Genomic DNA, 27168 nt, shown 5'->3' with positions numbered 1-27168 from the left:
TTCAGCATAGGAGGAGGCAGAAGAGAGCCAGGGAAGGTGAACAAGCACCACTGAGTGGGGGAGGTGTGCAGAGTTGGGCTGAGTTTCTGGAATGGTCCACATGGCAAGGTGATTTTGTGGAAGTGCCTTCCACTTCTACAAAATCACCTTCCAAACTATAAAATGTATTGAAATATTCATACTATAGTTTCTGTTTTCTCTATATGTATAGTACTTTAAAATTGAGAAACAATATCTTAAACATAACCTTGGTTTCCATTTACTTGACAGCCTACCATGAACTAGATATCCTACGCTCAATGCTTTTACACAGGTCCACTCAACGACTCCATACTGTTAGAACTATTTTCATTTCCATTTTAAAGATGAGGGGAATGATAGTCAAAGGTCACTCAAGGTCTTAAATGAGATTCAGACTGGGGTCTGTTGGCTCCCAAGTGATGCCTTTAACTACAATGTTACACTGTGGGTGGAATATAAGTGTTCTGAGACCAACAAGATGCCAGTGGGCTCAGATTTCCAGCCCAATGCCAGTAATCCTGCTCCGGGATTCTGAGAGTTCTGCCTCCTTCCCTTCCATAGGCATCAAGGCACTCCAGCATTGCAAAGCACGTGGCAGTGCTTTGCTATTTAAGATCTCCCCAAAATCATCTTCCTTGCCCTTGTTCCAAGTTATCCACATCAAGCCTAACTTGTCTACCTTGGAAGGATCAGAGCTCAGATGATTCTGCTAAGATTTAAAATTACAGTTCTTGAGTCTAAGGATTTTCAACCTAGCCAAGATACTATTTTGTTTTCTGGCTAGGACATCAAAACAAAATATAATACCCTCTTCTTCTTCAAAAAAAAAAAACGTTTTTCTTTCTGAAAGTTAAAAAAAAAAAAAGCACTTTGTAGTTAAGAAAAAAAAAAGACTACACGCAATAGTAGCTTATTTTGCTTTAATATCCCAAAATATCTGTGTGAATGGGACTACGTTGCCAAATAAGACAGAAATCTGTAGACAAGTAAGTACGTCTCACTCCGAGGAAAGAACTAATTGGACAGAAGGCACCAGAAATTGCGTTTTGTTGGGTTACATGTAAACAGTAGAGGGAGGGGTGGAGATTTGCCAAGAAGAAAGGAATCTGCACTGTCATGCCACTGGCACATCCTAAGGATGAAAAGTGGCCTCGCCTGCTGCCTTCCATTGTAGTGTAAACAGCGCCCGATGCTAAGGAGACAAACACCCACACGCAGCAGCGGTGCAGAAGGGCAAGGAAAGGAACTGACATTAGCATGAGCCCCCCAGTCCTCTTCCTCAATTAGCAGTGTCTTACAAACGCACCATTTGTCGACAAAGGGTTAGTGGAAAAATCAAATCCTAAAAAGCCTGGCAAACACACTGTGTTTCTGTCCACGCTCTTCAATCCGAGGGCCTGGCTGGGTCCTGGCGTGGAGAGACGTACCGCGTCTGGCCCGTCTTCCTAGGTGATGACGGTGGGTGCAGTGCGGCCCGTCCTTTCCTGGAGTTGGGACACTTTCAGAGCGATGGAAATGAGAGGGGCCAGCATGACCTGAGGGGGACACAAAGAGAAGCACATTTGCCATCACTTTCTCTAAACACAGACCCTTAGCACCAGCCCTAACAGCCTCTGAGCTCCAGCCCCACGCGTCTGACTGCCTACTGCCAGGCCTCCTCACTCTACAGGCCTGAAAACAAACATAGGTTCTTTCTCCCTACTTCCAGCAGTTTCTCTTTTAGTGGATCAACTGCACAGTCTTTCATGTACAGTGAAATGAGTCATTTTTGACATCTTCCTCTGAGTGCTCTTTACCTTCTAAATATCTCACACCGCACCCATTTCCTTCCATCCTACTGCCACAACCCTTGCTGAGCCGATGTTCCCTCTCTCACCTGGGCCTCCACATCCACTTTTGCATCCTTCAAGAGGTTTCCCACACTGTACCTGAAGAGATCTTTCAAACTGTGACAGCTCCCCGCCCCCACATCTACCTCTCAAAGAAAAACAAAAAAGAATTCTCCTGCTTAAATAAATATTTTTAATATTTAAAAAGAAACCCTACTCGTCTAGATGAACTACCCATTTTACAGATAAGAAAATTGATACCCAAAGAGGTGAAGTGATTTGACCAAATGACTCAATGGCAGAGGCAGGATAGTACATTTTCTACTGCCAACTGGCGCTTTCTCTTATCTAAATCTCCACCAGTGTGTTATACGTGGATGAGAAGGAGGATCGACTCTACCAGCTGAGCCCGCGCCGCCTTCCCCTTAGGGCTTGGACAGTCCCCAGGAGGTGCTGAGGCTGTGGCCCAGCAGCTACAGATAAGGGGCGCCCCTTCAGTGCCATCACACCCCCAGCACCGTGGCACAGAAGCAGCACCTTTCGTTTGCTCTTTGTATCTACCACGAGCAGGGTACTTATCTTGAGGATAAAGAGACAGACACACTTTCCTTCTTCCTTTCCTCTTGCTCTGTTATTCTAAGTGTCTAGAATGCAGACCTCACTGCCCTTGGTTACAGTTGAGGAGTGCCTACAACACAAGAGGGTTCTGGTGATGATTGAAACTGGAGCCAGACTAACCATGTCACTGGACAGGTAAGCCAATGTTAACTTGCAAAAAAAAAAAAAAAACCTGGAGCCTGGATACTGGAAAAAATGTAAAAGTGATGCATTCTCTCACCGCCCCCTTTTTGTAATAAAATCAACTGTACCATTCAGATGAGGTACCTAGAGTGGTCAATTTCATAAACACAGGAAGTAGAATGGGGGCTGAGGAGAGGGGAAATGGGGAGTTGTTATTCAATGGGTATAGAGTTTTAGTTTTGCAAAAAAAAAAAAAAAATTTGGACAACAATGAGAATATACATAATACTTAAAACTGGTCATGATGGTAAATTTTATGTTACATGTTTTTTAGAATTTTTTTTTAAATTTAGACTAAAAAAAAAAAAGAACTGTAAGAGCTGCTTATTCTCAAAAGTTAATCCTATGTGCCAGCCACAGTATTTAAGCATTTTGCATTATTGTCTTCCTAAATCCCTATAACAACTCTATGAAGTAGGTATTACTCTGTCATTTGACAGACAAGGAAACCAAGACTCATAAAATTGAAAAAACTTACCCACTGACACACAATTATTAAGTGGCAGGAACAGAATTTAAAACAAGATATCTCCTACTCCAAAACCTATGCTCAAAACCACTATGCTAGGGGTTTCCAAATAATTTTCACAGGATTTTAATTAGGTGTTAGAAGAAAAAAAGCCTTTGTGGAAAAATAAGCATGGCAATTGCTATCGACTTTATTTTACTTTTAATTTTTTAATAAAAATTGTTTATATTTAAGGTATACAGTATGATGTTTTGATATACATAGTGAACTAATTACTATAGTCAAGCTAACTAACATATCAATCTCATGATATAGTTACCTTTTTTTTTGTGGTGGTAATACTGGGAACACTTAAGATCTGCTCTCTTAGCAAATTTCAAGTATACAATACAGTAGTAATTATAGCCACCATGTTGTACATCTAAAACTTCTTCATCCTATGTAAGTAAAATTTTGTACCCTTTGACCAACATCTCCCCATTTCCCGCCCCCACCAGTCCCTGGTAACTATCCTTCTACTCTGTTTCTCTGAGTTCATTTTTTTTTACATTCCACATATGTGAGATCATGCAGTATTTATCTTTCTGTGTCTGGCTTATTTCACTTAGCATAATGTCCTCCAGGTTCATCTATGTTGTTGTAAATGGCAGAATTTCCTTTTTTTCTTTAAAGGCAGAATAATTTTCCATTGTGATATACATAGATCTCCCTCTATATGTGTGTGTGTATGTGTGTATGTGTGTGTATAAATATATATATATATACACATACACATCATAATTTCTTTTAAGTTGGTACCCTATCTTGGCTATTGTGAATAGTGCTGCAATGAATTTGGGACTGCAGATATTTCTATGAGACACTGATTTCAGTTCCCATGGATATAATACCCAGAGAAGGGATAGCTGGATCATATGGTAGTCCTAGTTTTAATTTTTTGAGAAACCTCCATACTGTTTTCCAAAGTGACTACACCAATTTACAGTCCTACCAACAGTGTACAAGGGTTCCCTCTGATTCACATCTTTGCCAACACCTGTTATCTTCCATCTTTTTTGATAATAGCCACCCTACCAGGTGGTACCTCATTGTGGTTCCGAGTGGCATTTCTCTGATGATTAGTGATGGTGAGCACCTTGTCATACACCTGTTGACCATCCGTCTGTCTTCTTTGGAGAAATGTCTATTCAGGTCCTTTGGCAAAAGCTATTTCAACGGGTGTCTTTCCTGCAACTTTTCTTGGAGCCTCTAAGGTACAATATGTGTTATGAATCGCCTAGCAGGGGCTAATGTGCCACGACACTTCCTCAACTCTTCCTAGCTGTGGAGCTCTGCTTGGGAGCTTCCATCAACCTGGGGAAGCTCTGCCCTGAATGTCCCTGCCTCCCCTTGGCTCCTCCCTTTTGATGGTTGTCCTCCAAGTTCTCTGTCCCATCTGTGGCTCCAGAGTCCCTCCCCACATGGACATACTTCTGGAGACTCTTTGTGGGTGGCTGGAGAACCCCCCCCAGGCTGTAGGTCTGCAGACTTTTCTGTGAAGCCTCATGGAAACTGCCTCTCCCCGCCCCCACCAAATCTAGAACCAGAACCAGTTTGTAGTCTGCCAGAGCAGGTGATCAGACCAGAACACCTGAAGAGGGGCTGATTGAAAGATTAGTTATCCTGAATCTGCCATCAATTAACTGTTGCTTAACCTTTCTGTGCCTCAGTTTCCTCATCTGTAATAGGGTGAATAATAGCATCTACCTCATTTGAGAATTAAATGAGTATATTCATGCAAGGGTCTTAGAACAGAGCTGGGAAAATAGTAAATGACATCCTGAAAGAGATATGGAGGAAAATGAGTATAGCGGGTACCCTGTTGGGTCATCTGATAAATGGGTAGTGACAACACAGGATCAATGGAACCACTGTCATTCCTTCAAACAGGAGACCTAATCAGGGCACGGGGCTTGGGCATTACCTGGGGGTCCTGGTTGATCTTGGCAACGTCCTTCTCATAGCTATCGATGTACAGTCGGATGGTGGCCCCTGCACTCCCAGTGCCACTCAGCCGGAAGATGATGCGAGAACCATCTGCAAAAATGAGCCGCAAGCCCTGGAAGGGATAAGCAGAGAATTGTTTTCCCTACATGCTGGAAGGGAGATTGAAAGCTGGCAAATTATGAGGGGTCCACTGGGGAGCTAATTTCATCCATACTTGATCAATTGGAGGATTAGGTCCCTGATAAATGGCAGCAATTGAGCCTCATAAGTCAGCCTCTGTCAGCCTCTCTGCATCTGGACCACGGGGGCTTGGCCAAGGTAGGAGGAGTATTTCTAGGGGTGTGGGGAGACCTGATTTCCATGACGCCGGATGACACGAGGGCTTCCCTCCCCTCCCTGCTTCCCTGTGATTTATGGACTAACCATTCTAGTTTGAAGCTTAATAAGTAAGTAAAACCACTGGATGCAGAAATTCCACCCCCAGATGGGAAGGGAAACATGGACAGAAGGGGCTGAAACCAGAGCAGAAGAGGTCTCAGGCAGGTAAGGGGAAAGACTCTTTACAAAACCCTGGTAGAGAGCTTGGAAAAGAGAACAGGAGGCCGGAGTCTCTGAATGGCAGAGACTGGCTCTTGCAGACCTCATCCCTGACGACATGCAGTGTGGTCCAAGTGCAATGCCAACTTCTTCTCTTCTCTGTTGCCCTCTCCTGCCCCTCCCTGTCAGTATCTTTGGTCCTCAGTCACTTTCTTACTTCAGAAAAAAAGTTGGAGACTCTTGGGTAGATATTCCCTAACCTGAGGGAAAAAGGCTGGGCCAGACAGTTGCTGAGGTCTTTGAGTCTATCCATTCTTCCACAAAAAGAAGAACTTTGTGTGATGACCAGAAGGAAAGACTGACCAGCAGGAAAGACACTACTCCTCGCCTGCTGTCTGTCCAGTGTTTATTGTGATATTCATTAGCGCTCATTAGTGAGGACAGCTCATGAGATACACAGAGTACATGCTCCAGTTAGTCACCATGGACGGAATATAGTTCATTTTCACTTATCATTTCTTGCTTTCTAGAAATATACCAGGGTTGGTCTCCTTCCCTCACAGCTTCAACTTGAAGCTTCTAAATTCTTTTCACTCCATTGCTGATGCTGTATCTGTTTTGGAACATTTTCCCTCCCACCCCATTGTCCATCCAACTGCTCAGGTTTCTGGTGACAGAAAGTGGAGCAGCTGCCTTCTTTACAGCACACAGAGAGCAGCCCCGTCCTATGTCGCCCCCTCCCACACGCACCTCTGCCCCCTCCTCCCTCCTAGCAGGGGCTGGAGGTATGTGGAGTTGGAGCTGGCTTTTCCTGAATGTCCCTCTCCCTGAAGGCTTAACCACACAAACTTCAGCTCCCCTCTGCCATCCCTTGGCCCCTGCCTCTCCTTTTCTACACCCCTGTCCTCCCCTACCCCAGATCTCCCTTGTTCTGACTAGCTCAGACATAATTTGCAATCTTCCATACTGGACCCAAAGTCCTCACAGATGGTGGACAGGCACAAGGATGACAAACCACTCAATGCTAGGGTTTGGGGACGGGAGACTCCAAGCACTGGGGGGCGCTGTGGCCAGGCTCCATCTACCCGTTCCCTAACTGTTCTCCAAGACAAGCTTTCAACAAATCACGCAGCCCATCCATTACCCATCCTGTCAGGTGCCTTGAGAAGGACCAGGCCAAAAACCTGGGTCTATCAGGAAAAAGCAAACTTGGAAGCTGTAACAGAATCTTCATCCCCCCTCTTCACTATCTCTGTTTCTAAATTACCAGAGATGAGTCCATTCCGTGACAACAGCTAGCAACAGAACCAGAGGTGAGAGGACCTGGGCCCCTGAGTGTTCATGAGAAGCTGGGAGAAGGCCCGACCCAGCCTGCAGCATTGGGTACCCAGCACATGGTGAGGGAAACCCTAACAATTCTGTCTACACCTACTCAAAATGGTCCAGGTTCTAAACCGTAGCAGGAGATTGGCCACTGCCAGGGAGGGGCAGGCAGGGGAGGGCAACAGAGAAAAGGGTGGGTTGGCACCGCAATTGGACCCCACCGCGAGTCATCAGGGATGAGCGGGAGATTGGCCACTGGGTCCTGCTTGGTAGTTCTGCAAGAGCTGGTGTCTTGCGACCCACTGCCTTGTCAGGTGGGATACAGGTAACGTGCCATGGATAATGACTGTTAGCATTTCTAAGTCTGGGAATGCCTCATATACAGGGTGTGTCAAAAGTCTCCATACAAAGGAAAAAAATTTTTTAAATTTTGTAATGAATATTTTATAAATAAGGGTACATTTACCTACAATTTCTCATTTTCCATATGTATGGTGACTTTTGGGACACCCTGTGTTTTTCTCTTCTTTCTTTAGAAATTAGAACATAAGAAAAAAATGTGTATGATAATGTCACTCTCCCACTATCATGCTGCTACAGTCTCTTGAGAGAAAAGAGAGGAGTTGATATCTAAGGCCACAATTCTCCGCGATTTTTAGATTCTGGGGCTCCTTTCTGCATGCACACACAACACATCATCTTGCATGTTCCAGAGGGTGCAAAAATCCCATGGAGTCCAGGCTAAGATTCCCAGAATGAGGGCATGGGGGATTGATGGAACCAGGGCACAAACCACTGTCCCTACGAGTGCATATGAGAGTCACATGTAATTCAGCATAAAACCAGTAGACCTAAACAAACAGGGCAGCAGAGGAAAAACGACCCACAGGCCTTTTTCCTTTTTCCCTCAAGACTACAGAGATGAGCTCTGAGGCCTCTCTCCCAAACACACTTAAATCTGTTCCTACCTGATTTCTTGAAATGCTTCCATCCACCGGGTCACTGTACTCAAAGTTATCAGCCTTCTCCACAGTGTATACTTTGTCACTCACTGAGAACTGTTTCCCCAGAAAGGAGCGATCAAACATGAGAGCCTCCAAATCCTTCATCATTTTGTTTGCACTCTCAGCGTCCACCTCCTCGTAATCATACCTGGAAGAAGTCACGGAGTTGAGGCCCACGGGCTAACTTCAGATCATACCCAGGTATCTCAATCAGCACTTTCTTCATCGTTTCTTTGGCCTTCCCCCAAAACCATCTAACTTCAGAAGAAGCTGGCAAAAAAATATGGGCCTGTCAGTCACTGAGGACGGAACAGGCTAGGGATGAAAGGAAGGGCTTGGAGGATTTCAGGGAAGGGTTAAGAGCTTCTGAATAAGCAGGAAACACCTATCTTGGCATTTCTACAGAATAAAGCTCTAAGATGCTTCAAAGGCTTTTGAGAGATACTATCTAACATTTAATCACAACATCCTGAGGAGGTAGAATCAAAAGCAATGTTATCTCTAGAGAACGCTACATAAAGGAGCACATAACCGAGGCACTTCGCTTCCAAATTCCGTGAGCTTCTTTGGGGTGGATGCCGGGACTGCTCCCAGTCTGGGACCTGCCCGAGGCTGCTGAGAGTTTGACTAAGCAGAGTTCCAGTCTCCACAAGAGATTCCTAAAGCGAAGCCAAGTTTTCACTGGCCAGATGAAGAAGCCAAACACGAACTCTCCACCTGAGACACCTCCCTTCTTTCAGGGAGCGTGCATTCTGGTCCAAACTGCTGCGATTCCCTCCAGACAGAGGCGGCCCAGTGTGCATGCAAAAAGGCCAAGGGGAAAAAAAAAAGTGCATAGCTTACATTGCAAATGAAATTCTATGACCATTATTTTTCCTTCAAGAATTCTTCTTGACTTCTTTCTTAATGATGTTAAAGACTCTTACAGGTGGCTTTTCTTGACCCAGTGGCACACACCCTCTTACGAAAGTTATTTTTTAGAGGCTCAAGAGAGCAGAGTCTATATTTATTTGCAATAGTGAAACAAATACGGTATGTGCAAGATGACACCTCCGAGACATGAGAACTACTGGGGAATTAAGGCCAACCTAGTCTGGCTCCAAGATTCTATGAATCAAGGACAAAATAGTCCCCTTAATCTCGAAGTCAGCTCTTTCCCCCAGTTAAAATGATAAACAGCAAGAAATTACAACCAGGTGTTTGTGCTTTATATCTGTGACCTTTGGGTATTCCAGGGCAATGTTTTATAAATCCTAGGCACAGAGGGGTGTAACGGAAAGAGTCTGGGCTTTGCATTCAGATAGAATGAACTATGCATCCAGCCTCTACTGGTTATTAATTGTCTGACTATACGCCTGTTGTCCCATCTCTCAGAATCTCAGTTGCCTCAATAACTATCTTGAGGCTGACATGAGACAAGGCATGCAAAAGTGCCTAGCATTTTTCTGCAATAAATGGAGAGTACAGTGGAGTCATAACTCATCATCAATGCAGGTTCTAATGATTTGATTTGTAATACTTGGTTATCTGATAATTAATAAAAATATGTTAAAATAGTTTTTATATGGAGATGTTCAATTTATTCAACAGTGACCCTTTCTCTGAACAACCCCTCCTAACCTTATTCCTAATTCCACTCTGGCCATGGTTCATCTGTTGATTCATTCATTTATCTATTCAAAACATAATTATGCAGTTTCTACAATGACCTAGGTGTTTGGGGCACAAAACCAGACATGGTCCTGTTTTTATGAGACTCTAGAGAGTCCATGACTGTGATTCTGAATTCCCAGGGTTTTCTGTCTATTAGAGAGTAGAGATTCTTGCCTTGGATCCCAGGGCTACTGTGTGGTACCAGCTGGCAATTATTACTTATGCCTTCCACAAAAGAATAGCTTAAGGGAGGAAGACAATGAATTTGTCCAAAGTTAAAAGGATTCTGATTGAAGAGCCCACATTGTTTAAGTTTGAATTCTTTCTTTACTATCCAGAGATCATAGATTAAAACACGGAATATATTTTTAAAATTCTCTAGTCTAGCCAGGTGCAGTGACTCATGTCTGTAATCCCAACACTTTGGGAGGTCGAGGCAGGAGAATTGCTTTAGCCCAGGACTTTGAGGTTGCAGTGAACTATGATGATGCCATTGTACTCTAGCCTGGGTGACAGAGACTCTGCCTCAAAAAAGAAAAAAAAAAAAAAGTAAATTCTCTAGTCTAACACATCCATTTTATAAAAATGGCAACTGAAAAAGGTCCATAGAAATTACACCCACTCATTTCTTATAGGTAAACAATTTAACTAATATTCTTTTTATCATATTTCCTTTCTATAATTGGAATACTGAGGTCCAGGAAAAATTTTGTTAGATTTTTATAATTACTGGGAGAAAGGCAAATTGGACTGAGTGAAAAGCACTACTGTCAACAAATTTTTAATGCTTTTTCAAAGTAGAAATACATTTGGTAAAGAATTATTATTAAGTGTTCTGAGTATTTTGTTCACTGCTGAATACCCAGTACCCAGCAGGAAGTAGGCATACAGTAAATATTTGCTGAATCAATTAATGAAGTAGTGACAAATATAAAGCCTTTGGGGTCCTATTTTAATGAATCAGTAAAGTTGATTTGGACTGAGCATAATTATTTCCATAATTTAAGAAATAAGGAAATATGATTTCATATTTCATTTAATCCTCCCAATAGCTAGACTGTTATTTCCATTTCTACAGATGAGAAAACTGAGTACAGAGCGAGGCTAAATGACTCCCCCGTCGAGTAAGGGGAAGAAATAAAATTCGAATCCACTTCTTTGAATCTAAATCCAATTTATGATAATGTCCACCCAATGGGTACATTTAAAAATGCTTATAAAACATTTATTCTTTTGATTATTTTTAGCTAAATTTTTAGGCCTAATTCTTCATGGCTGACATGAAAGTTGACTTCATTTCAACCCTGACTGAATTATTTTAAAAATCTCCAATTGGTAGAGGCTGGGTGAACTGGGGTTTTACTATCACTTAGGACAAGACAGGCTGTGTATGCACGAGAATTCTCTCTGCCGAATTTCCCACGCTGCCTGATGGCCAGGCAGGCTGGGGCTTACCTGGTGAAGAAATTCCGGCCATACTTTTGCCAGTGATCTTTGAGGATGTCCTCCACGCTCTGCTTGCGGGTGGCCAGGATGGAGAGCCAGGCGAGGACAGCCCACAGTCCGTCCTTCTCACGGATGTGGTCAGAGCCTGTGGAGGGGAGAGCCGGCTGCTGTGAGAAACGGGACTTCTCCAAACACTTGAGAATAAACTCAACAGCGAGCATGCGGATGGCCATGGAAAAGTCAGAACACTCAACTGAGGACTTGAGTGAAAGAATCACATATTGAAGAAAGCAACATAATATTGAAAAGAAGTTAATGCTTCCCAAAGTAACTTAGGAATTTAAGGCAAATGCCAATAAAAATGTCAGTGAGATAATAAGGTGGAACTTCATGTATCAATTATAAAGTATTAACGTGAAGAAAAAAACAAAATGAGTCTTAAATAAACAAAGAGCAGAAGAATATGACCAGTATAAAATGTCAATAATTAGTCTGGTAGCTTAATGGAACAAAAGAGAACAGCTAGAAAGAGACCCAAGCACATATGAGGCTCTAGTATGTGATAAAGGTGTCACTTCAGAGCTGTGTAAAAAGAATGGATCCATTTTTAAATGGTGTTTGGATAACTAGCTAAACAATTGGGGGAAAACGCCATAACAAAATGAATTTCACACCTAATGAGTGGAAAAAAATCTTATGCACTAAGAAAAAAAACAAAACCTCAACAGAAAAACAGGCCAAGGATATAAATAGGCAATTTGCCAAAAAGAAAAAAACAACAACAACAAAACAGTTAACCAATAAACATAATAAAAAGCTGGCATTATTTTTAAGAGAAAATAAAGTTAAAACCACAATCAAGAGACTGCCACTTGCTTGACAAATATGGCCATAGATTTCATAATTAGAACACCCAGTATCAGGGGAGGTATAAGGAAAACTATTCCAACACAATGCTGGTGGGAGAGTACATTGGTACACTTCTGGAAAGCAATTTGGCAAAAAGTATCAAAGCTTTAAAAACGTACCTACTCATGGATCCAGCAACTCCAATCCAAAGACATTGTTATTTAACCAACTAGGACTGGTTAAATAAACTATGATTTCCTGCTAAGGTCCTGGCTAAAATCTTTACCAAAATTTAAAAATTTGGTTCCTTCAGATATGCTTATACGCATGGAGACCCTTTTCTAAGAGTCTGGAACAGAACTCCCACTTTTTGCCTTTAAACTCCTTATTTGGAAAAAAAGCAGACTATATTGAGCTCTATTTTCTGACTTCTGAATAGACTCTATACTATCCTTCTATAATCATGCTTTGCATATTGTCATAACTTGAATTCCCTATGTGCCTGCTGCCCTGGTTCCCACTGGTTCTTACTCGTCTTGGAATTGTCCGAGTATCTAGCACAATGCTGGCTATGCAGGAGGCATGTGCTAAGTTTTTTCCTTCCCTCTTCATCCTTTCAGACCCAGCTCAAATGTCCTCTCTCCTCTTTGAGACTAGCTCCCTGTTTCCCTCTGCAGTTACAAGCTCTTTTCTCTTTTCCTAGAGCAACCTCACAAAACTTCTAGGGTGGCGCCATCCTCCTGTTTGGGTCTTTCTCCCTGCTACCCATGGACTTTTTGGAGGCATCTCTTACTTATCCTTTTAACTAAGTCTGGTGACTGGCATAGCACAAGGAATATAGGAAATAACTAATTACAAAGAGTGTATGAATGAGTGAGTCAACTAATGAACCTACTCCAACACATTCTCTTTCTATTTTGGGTTCATAAAAACATACAACTTTTTCTTTCAAAAGGTTTTTCTCTTCAATGGGATACAATTTTTAGAAGTAACAGTCCTTACAATCTGGATGCTGGCAAAACTAGAAATAGTAGGCAATATTTTTAGTGCTTTATATAACAAATTTTAGAAATGTTTACCCAATTTTATTATCTATAGGCTTTTATTTGCCTTTACTGCTATTTTAAGGAAGAAAAAGTTAGCTCTCTGCTTCTTACGGCTTTTGTAAATGATATGTTTTGGCAACAGTTCATCCTGAGAAGCGAGATTCTGGCAGCTTCCCTAATATATTGGGAATTCATGACAGCAGTATACAGCCTGGAATTATTTGTCCATGCTCCAGGTTTTTTCCTTCCCTTTTTTTTCCCCCTTGAACTTTTTTCTTTTTTCTTTCTCTTTTGGCAAGACTGACTGCATAGGAGGCAATGTTCTTTTTTTGCTTTTCCTACTGTAAGTGAAGAACTTGTTTTTTTTCTTTTATATGGAAATGAAAATAAAATCTAAAAGTCTTACCCAACTCTGACCAAGTTACTTGGAGATAACTAAATCATACATGTAATATTAGAAACGAAGTATCTATCCTGGTAACATAAACAGATATCCTAGACCTGCTCCAATTGTATGACCCTCAGTCCCTTTGAATGTTTTGGTTAATCTCACTAAATCACCTTGGATGTACCAAAAACTCTATGTAATTTGATTAATACTCAGGAAGGCTGGATAAATTTCATTTTCTTCTGCATTCTGATGAATAATGGCATATTTCCAGTGAAAAAAGGCATTGGAGCATATATGTGTTTCTAAAGCTTCTAACTTGTACAGTTGTGGCTTATTAGGAAATGCTTGCTAACTTAACAATCAGAAAGCCTGAATTTGAGGCTCTGTTACTTACAAGAGGTTCGAATTTGAACAAGTTACTTAATTTTTCTGAGCCTCAGTTTATTCAACTGTAAAATGGAGATAATGCTAACCTCTTTCACACAACTGTGAGAAATCATTATGATAAAGCAAGTGGGGCTATTTTATAAACTGTTAAGCACCATATAAATGCAAGATACCATTATGAATAAAGGGAAAAACAAAAAGCATATTTTACAGAAAATTCTTTTCCACTGAGCTTACAAAGCTTTCAAAAATAATGCTTAACTGTACATATGAGGGAAGACAATGGAAGAATATAACCCAATGTGTTCTTTCCTCTGAGCACTGGGATTACAGAGCTTTCTCTTCCTTTTTTATTTAATTCCCCAATATATTGGGAATTCATGACAGCAGTATATAGCTTGGAGTTATGTCTGTAATGAATATGAATTACTTCTATGTTTTAATTGTTAAAAAGTAAAAGAAGCCAAGCTCACTTAACTGTGAGAAGGGAAAACACCGTGAGCAGCTCCTAGGCCAGCCGCGGCTGACACAGGGCAAGGGTGGGCTTTGCACCGGGTCCCTTTACACTGGCCTGGCTCGGGGACTGAGTGCGTGCACGGGATTCTGCCCTTTCAGCGTCTAAGAGCACCTGTCACTTTGCTTTGGCCTAATCAGCACCTTGTGATAAGCGAAAACTCGGCTCAGTCAGGGCATACTCTGGGTCTCAGCCAAGAAAAATGTCAGCCCTTGCTGAGGGAGCCAAGAGCTAATGGTTGAGGGATCACACTTACCAGCGTGGGCATTTCAGGGGCTGCCTGGTTTCTGCCCCTGCCAGGCCACGGGTCTGAGGACGGGGACATGGCAGCTGAAAACAGCTACGTGGAGTTCTCTGAAAGTACCAGTGTCTGTCTGGCTGGCTGTCCGTCTCTCCCCGTCATTTCTCTCTCTCCTGCAGCCCCCTGAACAGACTGCTCCCTCTGCCTGGGGGTCCCACCATCTGCCTGGCTGCATCTCCTCCAATTCCTTTCATTTTCGCCCTTATCCAGGACGCCCTCCTTGTCCCCGCTCTGTGCTTCTACCCTTCCCTTGGTCACACCCCACCCTACACTATGAGTCGTCCCCACCCCCACCCTGCGCCTGACCCACAGTCAGCTCTCAGTAAGGATTAAGAAAGGCCAGGCCCCAGCTGACTGGCCGGGAGGCTCCGCAGTCCTGTCCTCCCGGCCTTCCACTGCACAAATAACTTCACTCGGAAAGGAAGGCCAGCTCCTCAGGAAGCCTTTTCCAGACCACTCCAGCCCCCAGGGGGCTGTCCCCAGCAGTCCCAGACTCTCCACTTAGCAATGCCTCCTGCGCTGCCTCATGACAGCCCCTGGAACTCTGTCCCCTTTCTGTGAGGCGCCTCTGGAGGGAGGTAGCAAGTGCCTGGCAGGCAGGAGCTGTGTCCTCACACTAACTTCACTTTACATCCAACAAACGTGAATCAGTGCCAGCATGTTCCAAGCACATGAGAGGATACCAAGATGCGTGAGGCACGTCCCCTGCCCTCACAGATGAACGCAGACAGGTGAGGGAGACAGACCTTCAGGTAACAGTTCAACGGAGTTAGTTAAAATTAGGGCACAAGCCTCGTTCTACTGGGGTGTTCTGTCTGGGATCTCCCTAGACATGGGATGCTGCAGCCTTCCCCTGGGGGCTTTACCTGCTGGGAAATGGACTCAAGAGCTATGAAAGTGAGAATGGGCAGAGAACGAGATAGAAAATCTGCTTCCTTACACCTCAGATCCAGGTTAGGCACCCTGCGTGTGAAGCTCCAGCAGTGCCCTGTACTTGCCCTTCTATCACTTTGCACACTTGTAATTACCTGGCAGGGTCTGACCTCCTTCCCCAGATGGAAACTCATGGAGCATTCCGTAAGGAGGCCGTGCTTGCTACCGTGTCTCCAGAGCCTAACCCAGCATCCAGGATACACTCAAAGTTCAATAAACATTTGAGGATCAAATGGATGCAAAGAAGTACAAACATGAAGGACTTTTCATAAGAAATTTAGATTAAAAGAAATCTGCAAAGCATGAATGCTGAATATCTTCAAGTTAGCACTCTTATATGACACTTTATCGCTAGAACCTTTTCAAGATGGGACAGGGAAGACACTGCTCACCTCTGGACCTGACCAGACCATAATTTACTCGCATATCTCCAAGTGATACCAGGTTCATCTTTAGCCTGGCTTCCTACCCCTTTTCCCCAAGTGCCCTATTTTATTGAGGAAGGCTTTCAAAGGCAAAGACAGTCTGTATTATTCAATGACTTTACTTCCAATGTCCTGACGAATCCAAGGTGGGACAGAACTGACACTTTGCCCTCTGTCATTGTGTATAAACATGCACCTCATCATCCACAGTTAGGAGGAAAAAACAGCTTTGCACCATGAGATCAACTGAAAACAACAGATTCCTCCTGGCTAGTTCTGGTCCCCATTTCTGATTTTCTAATGAAAAACACATTTATCCCTTGTGTTTGTAATTCTGACGTCTGAAGAAATGTTCTAGCCTCTGTAGTTATGATAATCAGGTAAGAAAGTTGCTGTATCTCCACCACGAACAGACTAATGTATACTTGGTAATATTATGGGCGTATTCTTCAAATGTTTATTTTACTTGGTGAGCCAGTTCTTCTGAAGTCTGACTCCCTTTTGCACCTCTTTGCAATTAACTTTTGTAGAAGCTCGTTTCTTCTCATGAAGACTTCGGGGTCCCCAACCCTGGACCGAGAGGTGGGAATGATGTTGAGTCCTCACAAGAGTCCCAGGCTGCTGCAAGAGGTGAGGTGTGGATGCTCCACTGAGGTGGGTGTTTAAGCTGGAAAGCACTGACGGGTCACTTATGGTTGCAGCGTCGTACAGGAAATTACATCAAACGACTTTTAAAGTTCTTTCCAACAGCAGAATTCTGTTTGTCTAAATGGAAGGTGCCAAGTGAATAGTGTTCTTTCATTCATTCAACAAATGTTTACTGAGCACCTATTCTATGCTGGGCTCTATGAGAGGTTCTCGGGATACAATCTGTCCTCATGGAACTTACAGTCTAGTGGAGCCAACAGACAATCAAATAATCACAAATAATTGTAAAATCACAACTGCAACAAGTGCCACAAAAGAGAGGTCTGTGGTGCCTTGTAAGCCAATACTCAGGGGATTTGACCCACTCTGAAAGGTCAAAGAGGCTTTCTTGAGAAATTGGCTCTGCTATTCCTGGAAAAATACAGAAATAAAGTGCCCTGCACTCAATTAAGCTATAGAATGCAAATATTTCAAAGCTCACAGAATCGCTAACATCCACCCTGCGAAACTCCATAAAGGAACTGTTGTAAACATTCACTAGCAAAGGATGGGGTAGGTGGAAATTAACTCCTCTCTAAATGAGATCAGTTCAGTTCAGTAAGTTCAGCTGTACTTGTTTGCAATGGTGAAGACCCATGGCTATGCAGCCTGGTTTTTTAAAATGTTTATCTCAGGGCCGGGTGCAGTGGCTCACACCTGTAATCCTAGCACTCTGGGAGGCCGAGGCGGGTGGATAGTTTGAGCTCAGGAGTTTGAGACCAGCCTGAGCAAGAGTGAGACCCCCATCACCACCACCCCTGTCTCTACTAAAAAAAATAGAAAGAAATTAGCTGGACAATTAAAAATATATAGACAAAATTAGGCAGGCATGGTGGCGTGTGCCTGTAGTCCCAGCTACTTGGGAGGCTGAGGCAAAAGGATCACTTGAGCCCAGGAGTTTGAGGTTGCTGTGAGCTAGGCTGATGCCATGGCACTCTAGCCTGGGCAACAGAGTGAGACTCTGTCTAAAAAAAAAAAAAAAATGTTTATCTCAGAAATATTATACAACAAATTTCTTTCTTTCTGAGAAAGAACTTGTGGATTATTCTCATGATACATTCTCTCTTTGGACATAAAATATATCAAGGGGAAGAAAAAACCATGGTTGGCACTAGGTATTTGTTGAATGGGTTAATAAATCAGAGCAAATATCAGCAAGGAATAGTCTAAAGTCGAATGCTTTGGTTCAAAGAAATCAATTCCACAAATATAACGTGGGGGAATTTTCTTGGCAAATGCTTCCAGGTATAAACTTTAAGGGTTTAATTATCCACAGCCTTACATAAACAGTATTATGAAACTGCCTAAAAGCTAACATAGTGAAAGTTACATAAAGAGAAGTACTGTGCCCAGATCACTAGAAAGACTCATCCCACCCTACTCTTCACTGGCCAGGCCGGGCCTGGACGATCTGGGCTCAGTTCTAGGCACCACCTTCCAAGAGGGGCACTGGTGAACATGGAAACATCTAGAGGCTGGTGCTGGCTCTATAAACAACATGAGATGAGGAACAACTGGAAGAACCAAGGATGGGAGGCCTGGAGAAGGAAGGACCTGAGAGCTGCTTCTAGAATCTGAAGTCCTGTCATGTAAGAGAGGAGCAGCCTGTGCCATCCTGTCACCAGGCCTGTTCCCAGCCAGTCAACGCCAGGGACTCCTACTTGGCTCTGGGGCTCTGATCCCTCCTACTCAGTGCTTCCCACAGGGGTCTGTGGGACAAGATGTTACTGTGCGTACCATTAAAAAAAAAAAAAGATATTGTGGTTACCTATGTTTGGGCAAAACTTATACTGACAGTATTCCTTAAAGTAGAATGTTCTGGAACCTTCAAATGCTACTATCATCGTGAATACCCGAGATAGAGAGGTATACTCCATGTTTCCCAATCTTTGTGGACTCCCAGAACCCTCTCCTGGAACTAGAATCTTCCACATACCACACACCCTGGGAAACCCGATTCAAGACTTTGCTCTTTTCACCAGCCTCAGCACTGATAAAAGAGACATAAGGGCAGGGCAGGAAACCAAAGGTTTTGACACAGTGCCTGCCTTCAAAGACATCTTCATCTGTAAAGAAGAATGACTGACACCACGCCGGCACCAGATGACACTGGGGTGGGGGGTATTTCAAGGGAGAAGGCCCCCTCATTCATGTAGTATCCCTCGGACTAATGTGGCACCATCTACATTACATGAAGTAGGAAGGGACTAGGCAGTGCCCTGTAATCTCTGATTAAAGACCCAGAACTCTGGGGAGTGATCTAGCCTTTGTTGTGGACACTGTTCAACCCCAAGACTCATCCATGTTTCTTAATACCTTCCAATTTGAGCAAGTCAATTTATAGCCAAAGAGTACTACCACTCTCTCAAAGATATTAAATTGCTTAGAACTTTGTAAATATGTGCCTCAACATTTACCAGCTCATTCCACCCACCCTACCTCCAGCCTTGTAGGAAAGGAAGTGATGTCAGTATTCCGTTGTTTCACCTGGCATGAACTGCAACTCAGTGCAAGGCTGACAGAAGGCTTGGTTTTGATCTTCTTTTCTTTGCTAAAGGGTGACACCAGAATACTAAAGGGCCAAGAAGATCAGTCCTTTTACTTCAAAATATTGGGTAGAGAGAATAGGACGAGAAGCAATATGGCCACTTAAGCACCTTGCAATCTGGCTGGAGACCAAGACCTAGGAAAGACCCACGTGTCTGAACAGATAAGTTTAGGCAAGAGAGACTGATGTAGGTAGAATGAGGTCATAGGAAGGGTCATGAAGAAGGTGGGAGCTCAGGTCAGTATTTGGACAAGCAGAGAGGAGGAAGGAGAGCAGAGAGTTGGGTCTAAGGGTCTTGGGTGATCCCCCGAGTATACTGTACTGCAATTACACACACACCCTCATGCACAAGGATATAGTTTTAATTTCTTGATCACCTAGCAACTTAGTTCCACCCTCATGGTCTTCCTTCATTTAACCTTGATAAATCATAACTTGTTGCTATAGAAAAACTGGGTCTATGCAAGAGAAAGATTTAATACTGTGCTGAAACCTCCTCTTAAACAAAAATGAAAAACACACTCCCTCTATCCTATTTCTTTCCAGAAATGAAAACATTTATAAAGGTTTCCTTGACCACTGAGGGAAGAAAAATGTGTTTATCACTCTGTCTAATCCCTACAGACTCAATGACCATGCCGCCAAGGAGGCCCCCAAACTTCCTGTCTCCGTAGATGTGATCCTTTCAAAGTAAAATTAGCCCTCCTGGCTGAATGCACTTGCCGCTTTTCAAATGTGTACACTTCATCAGAGTTGTTATAAATAAATTGTGTCTTGATGTAGGACACATCAGCTACTGTTGCTATTTCAGTGCTACCTTAGCAGTCTAAGCTTTCACTGGAAGTAGCAGTTACAGGGAGGAAAATGCTAGCACAGGAGTGTGACTTACCAGTCCCGAAGCTCTCCTCCCCACAAAGGGACAGTTTACTCGCATCCATCAAATTCCCGAAAAACTTCCAGCCAGTTGGGGTCTCATACAAAGCGATCTTTGTAGCATTAGCCACCCTTCAAAGGCATGAAATCAAAGTTACATCACAGCAGGACTGTTAGCGTAGCCGTGTGAGGATGGAAAAGAGCAACTGTTATTGTGATCAAGGGTCCCATTTAGCGTTGCTCAGAGGTATACATAATTCTAAGATTGGTGGAAAATCATAAGAGAAAACTTGTGCACAATGGGCTATTATATATGTGGATTCAGAGGAGGGGGAAGAAGAAAGAATTAATTCAAAACACTGAGTTTAATATTTTAGAAGAAACAACAGTAGTAAAATGTGCAGGGCTATTTTGTAGGCTATTTAAATCCATGTGTTTTGGACATAGACTGCATCTATAACCATTCTATAACAAACAAAAGAACAATGTTTTGATGTACTTATAATCACAGAATCATGAAATACTGGGCTTGGGAGGTCAGCATTTTACAGAGAAGGAAACAGGGCTCAGAATGTCATGTGATTAGACCAAGTTCACCCAGCCAGGATCATTGACTGCCCAGTGTTCAACTGCCCAGTCAACGGTCTTTCATCTCATCAGAAGGCCCTGTAGGGAGAGGACCCAGGGGGTCTCTCCTGTTTGCACCAGGGTCACTCACACTGATGGGGGGGTCCCTTTTCCCTTCTAATACCTCTTTTACTTCTCCCAAGACATCTTTAGACTTTAAAACCTTTGAGTGACTTTTCAAAAAAACTCCTTTCCTTTTGAACAGGAAAAGTTATCTGACAGTTTTCACTCACTGTTTTAGTGAGATTTGCTTCCGGAACGCTTGCCTTATTCCTATCCAAGCAATGTCAGGGTTTGCTAATATTTGAGGAAAATCCAATCTATAATTTTGAAAGCCATGAAAATACAATAAACTTTTATCTGGATAAGGACGTACTTCAGTTGCATTTCTATATATGTATTATCAATTTTTCCAAAAAGTTAGAATTAATCTGTTCGTGTATGACACAGAAGGCATTCCAGGACCTGATGGGTTTAATGGATGATAGTAGGGCCACAAACCAGCTCCTAGCTTCAGACATAGGAGCTGGAGGCAGAAACAGTGGGTTTGAATTCTAGCTCTAACTTGGCTGTGGGGTCTTGGACAAGACTGTTAACTTCTCTGACTTTCAGTTTCCTCTTTAAAATGAGGATGCTGTGAGGATTTAGATGGTGAATGTAAAAACACTATATAAACTACGAACCACTGCATGGATATTAGTTATTACTTTCTTGTTAGCTGAAGTGAAGTCAACACTCATTCTGTGACCAGCTCCCCTCCAATAGGAAACTACTGCATGGCCCCAAATATGGGAGCAAAGGCTCTGGGTTCAAATTCTGACCCAGCCATATACTAGCTGGGTGACCTTGGTCAAGTTACTTCTTTGTCCTTTTGTTTTCCCACCAGTAAAATGGGGTTGCTGAGGCAGGAGGATTGCTTGAGGCCAGGAGTTCAAGATCAGCCTAAGCAAGAATGAGACTCCAATTCTACAAAAAACAGAAAAATTAGCCAGGCGTGGTGGTTGGTGCGTGCCTGTAGTCCTAGCTACTTGGGAGGGTGAGGCAAGAGGATCACTGGAGCCCAGGAGTTTGAGGCTACAGTGAGCTATGATGACACTACTGCACTGTAGCCTAGGCAACAGAGTGAGACCCTGTCTCAAAACTAACTAAATTAATTAACTAACTTAATAGGATAAAATAAAATGGAGTTATATACAGCATTTACCTTGAGGTTGGTCTAAGAAATTAAATGACTTAAAACACATTAAAGATTTAGTGTCTAGGACAAGGTAATGTTCAATAAATATTAGCTATCCCTATAAGAGGCTAGATACTTGAGTCTATTGTCTTCCCTGGCCTTGACCTTTTACTCATTAATTCTTTTTTTTTTTGAGACAGAGTTTTGCTCTGTTGCCTGGACTAGAGTGCCATGGCATCAGCTTGGCTCACAGCAACTTCAGACTCCTGGACTCAAGCGATCCTCCTGCCTCAGCCTCCAGAGTAGCTGGGACTACAGGTGTATGCCATGACACCTGGCTAATTTTTCTATTATTAGAAGAGACGGGGTCTCAGTCTTGCTCAGGCTGTTCTGGAACCCCTGACCTCAAGCAATCCTCCGGCCTCGGCCTCCCAGAGTGCTAGGATTACAGGCATGAGCCACCATGCCCAGTCTAGTTCATCTTTCTTTATCTTTCATTTAGCAAACGTTTCTAGGGCATCTGACATGTTCTAATTAATATTTTCCCTAATCCTCATTTGTTACTTATTACTTTATTTTTCAAGTTTTTAGATGTGATCTCATAAGCCACCTTAAAGCCTTTGTACAATGAAGTGATACATAATAAATACACAAATATACAAACAAGTAAATCTGAGATAGCAACTATTTATTGTCACTGGTTTCTATCTCACAAAAACTGAATGTAATTTTTTACCTATTTGAACTTTCTGTTTTAGATTTTACACAAATGAACATTCACTGTGCTTGTGTGTACATGGGTGATCCAGTTCTGTTGAAACTCCAAAATTGCTTCAATATGCTCTTTCACCCAAACTCTGTGCACACTGCTAAAGTAAAAGTGGTCTTCTAGAAAAATGTCTTGAGTACAGTTAAAGAGCTATCCATTCATTTATTCATTAACATTCATTCATTCATTCATTGTTCAAAAAATGATGTCTCACTCAGAAGCCAGATAAAAAGAAAAAAAAAAAAATAAAAAAAATAAAAAAAAAATAAAAAAAAAAAAATGATGTGTGTGTGTGTTTGTCCTGCTATGTGCCAGGCACACCAGGGTCAGGCAGAGTCTAGGATGATGAAAAAAACAATCCTCTCTCTGCAGAAGTACACGGCCCAGCAGGGCAGCCAGTCAGGCACGCAGGCTATCAGAACACAGCTGAGTGCCACGAGGGAGGAAGTCCAGGGTGCAAAGGGAGCGCAGAGGGGGGCATCTAATCCAGGAAAAAACCACCCATTCCCTCATACAAGAAGCACTCAGTGAGCGCTCTGCACCAGAAGGCCTATGCTGGAAGGGAAGGACGAGTGAGTGCACTGGGCATGGTGAAGGGCACGGTGAGGACCAAGACAATCCAAGACAGGAGGGCCAAGGAAATGGAGAGACCTACCGGTCCAGGGCACCACTGGTGGGCATGCTGCGTGCAAAGCCGCGGACCCCGGTTTGCTGGAAATAAGGAATGCTGAAGATGTTGGCAGCAATGACAGCCACAGAGTCTGAAGGGTTCACAAAGAACCCGTGCTTGCCCAGAATCATGTTTCGATCCTACAGGGGGGAAAGAAGATTCAAAGGAAGACCTTTTAATCGGACTACAAGAAATCAAACTATCTTCCATGGGGGTTTTTATAAAATTGAAAACTGATACATTTACTTATACTGGATTTTAAACACTGGATTTTATTTTTAATGGGTATATACAGTACCATTGGGCCAAAGAGTTAAAACTGTTTTCAATTAAAGTGCAAGCGCAAACTTCTTTTGAGCCAAATACTCTGTTCTCCTTCCAGAGGCCAGCTAATGTTAACCTCCTAGACCTTTTCCAAACTCTGGAACCAATCGCCTCTCTCCCAGGGGAGGGGAGAACACAATGAGAGAGGAAACGCTGGCTGTTTACACAGTTTGGTAGGTCTAAGGCAGATTTCTTCAAGGAAGGGCTCCTAAATCCTGGCCCCTCCATTGGGTACTGGACCCAGAAAAACATGCTGCCACTATCACTGGTTCCTTGGTGCCTGGTGTACAGTCACACTCAAGTACCTGGGAATATGGAGGGGAAAACCACCCAACACACACCGTATCACAAAGACGCGTTGTGAAATAATGTCTGCTAGGAAATCCCTTTAATTTCCCAAAATTTTGATAAGGGAAAAATTATTTTTCAGGAAATATCATCAGCTAGAATTAGCTAGAATCCATGTTTACTAAGTACATGTACTAAGTAAAGCACCTACTACCTGTGAGACACCAGGGAGACAACCTAAGACACATCTATCCCTTCATTGTCTGATACAGTCACCAGTGTAAATAAAACAGCTTATTGACAAACATTTTCATTGTAGAGAAGGAATAACAAGTTAATTCTCTCAATATCATCTTCATATAGAATATAAAATTATAGTTTCAACATTCAGCTAATGTGAATGAATGGGCACCTTAAAAGACCCAAACTTTTTCCAGGGATTAAATAAGTAGCCAGCTGCCGGTTGAAAGCAGAAACCTTCTTTAGGACAGGCATGTAGAACCTAAGGAGCTCAGGAAGGATCAGTCATTACATCATACCTGGAACCCATTTACCTGCCACTCTTAGCAAATATGGATATCCGAAATTAAACACATGGGTTCCATTGCAGTGACTCTTATTTCTGTTCAAGATGGTCTTTTAATAATTTAGTTCTGACCTTGGGTACAATGAGAGACCCCTGACAGTGGCTTCCAGGGCCTGGTAGAAGCAATCCCTCCTTTGTCCTCATCTGCAAGATCAGGCCTGGCCTGCACCAGAGTTCACTTAAATGCACTTGTACCCACCCCATCTCCATCAAAGGCAGCCCCAAAATCATGCTCTCCTGACTTCATGGTCTCCACCAGGTCGGCTGCGTAGGTGAGGTTGGGGTCAGGGTGGTGGCCTCCAAAGTCCTCCAGAGGAATGCAGTTGACTGCTGAGTTTGCAGGGGCGCCGAGTTCTTCACAGAGGATCTTCTTTACATATGGTCCCACAACTGCGGAAAGCACAAAGCAAAAGTACGTGGGGAATCGGAAAATAAAACTTCTTAAAGTATGTGAGGATGGGGGGTGAGGTGGATGCATCCCGGGGAGAAGAAAGGCAAGAGCAGCAATGAGAACGTACGAACTGTATTCAGGGGCTAGTCAAGAGCAAGTCTGACTGGGGAAGAAGGGTCTGTAAGAGGGAACAATGAGAGATTAGGTTGGGAAGGTGGGGACAGTCACGAGGGAAAGAGTGAGGGAAGGGAAAGGAACTAATCTTATGGGCCCTACTGTACACCTGTGCCAAGTACTGCTCAACCATTTCCTCATTCAGTCCTCCAGAAGAACCCACAAGGTGGGACAGCTCAGTGCTTAAGAGTCTAGACCCCGCAATCAGAATGTCTTGGGTTCAACTCCCACCTCTGCCAATCACTGGCTGTACAATTTTGGGAAAGTTATTTAATCCCTCTGGGCCTCAGTGTCTCCCATCTGCAAAATGAGGATCATAACAGTAACCACCTAACAGGGTTGATGTGAGAATTAAACGAGTTAATCGATAGGAAGCATTGGCAACGGTACCTGGCACATATGTTACAAATGTTTACATTGTGATTATAACCTCCAACTTATAGATAAGAAAACTGATGTTCTGAGATAAGAAATTTGCCCAAACTTACACAGCTAATAGGAGTAGGGGTTGGGATTCAGAGCTCCTATCTTTCTACGATGTCAAGCTTTCTGAAAAACTGGTCAAAAAAATACAAACAAAAACCAGTAACAACAAGTGACAGGAGAAACCAGTCACATATGTTTACAATGACATTTTGTAAGCCAAGAATATGCATCTCTAAGATGTTGAGGATGAGTTTTCATCAAGGAAGGTACTAGCCCCAACACAACACATGCCAGAGGTCAGAACAGGGCAGAGTGTCTCCTATTAGGGGCCGCACGTTACACAGGTTATTGACACACCACAGAATGGGGCCAAGGCAGCCAGGGCGGTGAGGGATACAGAAAGGGAGGCATTAGAGGAACAACTGAAGGACCTGGAAAAAAGAATTCTATTTCCTGACCAGCTTCTCTTACCCAGTACCCCCCTACAAGCCCCATTCTCCAGCCAGCCCAGGCTTCACCTCATTCTCCTAATGTGGCATCTATTTTTAAACCTTCACATCCTTGTGAAAGTCATTGACTCTGCTGGGAATAACCATCGCTTGATTTCCATCACCCTAGATCTTTCTTTCTTTCCTAAAAGCTGAGTGTTACGAAAAACTGCCATCTCTTCCAGGAAAACTTTCGTGATACCCCTAATCAAACTATGCCTTTTTCTAACCCCAAAGACAATACTTGAGATTCTAACTCTCATTTTCTTGGCCCAGCAGTGGTTAGTTTTTTACCTGCCTCATGCCCCCAAACATTCCCCAAACTCTTAGAAGGAAGTCATCTGCCAACTGCCTGCCTAGTCGCCAAGCATGCATGTAGCAGGTTCTCAATACATGTCTGCTGACTGGCTTAAAATGACAGGAATGCTTTCGTCTGAAGAAGGAAGAAGACCCTTTCTGTGGGACTCCAGAGGGCCAGCCAGGATCCCAGGGGGGGAAGTTCCAGGGATGGAAAATTTCAGCCCGCTAGGAGAAGATTTTCTACCCATGGTTTGCAGTGTCACAGGAGGCCCCAGCCGGCATCACTGAAAGGGTCCAAGCACTGGGCAGAAGGTCTTCCCCACGTAGGCAGATTCTCCACACCAGGGAGAATCCCTGCCACTCAAAGGTTCTAACATTCTAAACTATCACAAAACACATAGATCAGCAGTTCCCAATGTTTTTGGCACCAGGGACCAGTTTCATGGAAGACAATTTTTCCTCGGACCGGGGTGGTTGGGGAGATGGTTTCAGTATGACTCAAGCACATTACATTTATTGTGCAGTCAAACCTTTCTGCTAATGATGATCTGTAACTGCAGCCGCTCCCCTGTGCTAGTATCACCACCTCAGGTCCACCTCAGACCATCAGGCGTTAGATTCTCATAGTGTGCAACCTAGATCCCTTGCATGTGCAATTTACAGTAGGGTTTGCACTCCTATGAGAATTTAACACCACCGCTGATGTGACAGGAGGCGGAGCTTATGCAGTCACGAGAGTGATGGGGAACAGCTATAAATACAGATAAAGCTTCACTCCACTCGCCCACTGCTTCCCTCCTGCTGCGTGGCCGGGTTCCTAACAGGCCACGGACCAGTACCGGCTGTGGCCTGGGGGCTGGGGACCACAGACATGGACAATCTAAGTGCTCAGGAATTCTCCTACTCCTACATATGAGAAAACTCC

At 43.3% G+C, this 27168-nt stretch overlaps 1 protein-coding gene across 2 annotated transcripts in view; it reads right to left on the bottom strand.

Moving 5' to 3' along the window:
• Positions 1-926: 926 nt before the first annotated feature.
• The window catches only part of PGM1 (phosphoglucomutase 1), a 66036-nt gene continuing 39794 nt past the window's right edge, over positions 927-27168 (bottom strand). For both annotated transcript variants that reach the window (XM_075999006.1, XM_075999009.1), the window contains exons 5-11: positions 24664-24854; positions 23252-23406; positions 20040-20155; positions 11079-11214; positions 7935-8118; positions 5084-5218; positions 927-1556 (exon numbers count right to left, since the gene is read on the bottom strand). In XM_075999006.1, coding sequence (XP_075855121.1) covers positions 1467-1556; positions 5084-5218; positions 7935-8118; positions 11079-11214; positions 20040-20155; positions 23252-23406; positions 24664-24854 — 1007 coding nt within the window. In that variant the 3' untranslated portion in view covers positions 927-1466. The remainder of the gene's footprint in view (positions 1557-5083; positions 5219-7934; positions 8119-11078; positions 11215-20039; positions 20156-23251; positions 23407-24663; positions 24855-27168) is intronic.

Source organism: Microcebus murinus, chromosome 2, assembly GCF_040939455.1.
Source record: "Microcebus murinus isolate Inina chromosome 2, M.murinus_Inina_mat1.0, whole genome shotgun sequence".
Lineage (NCBI taxonomy): Eukaryota > Metazoa > Chordata > Mammalia > Primates > Cheirogaleidae > Microcebus > Microcebus murinus.
This window is presented reverse-complemented; position numbering and strand designations above follow the sequence as displayed.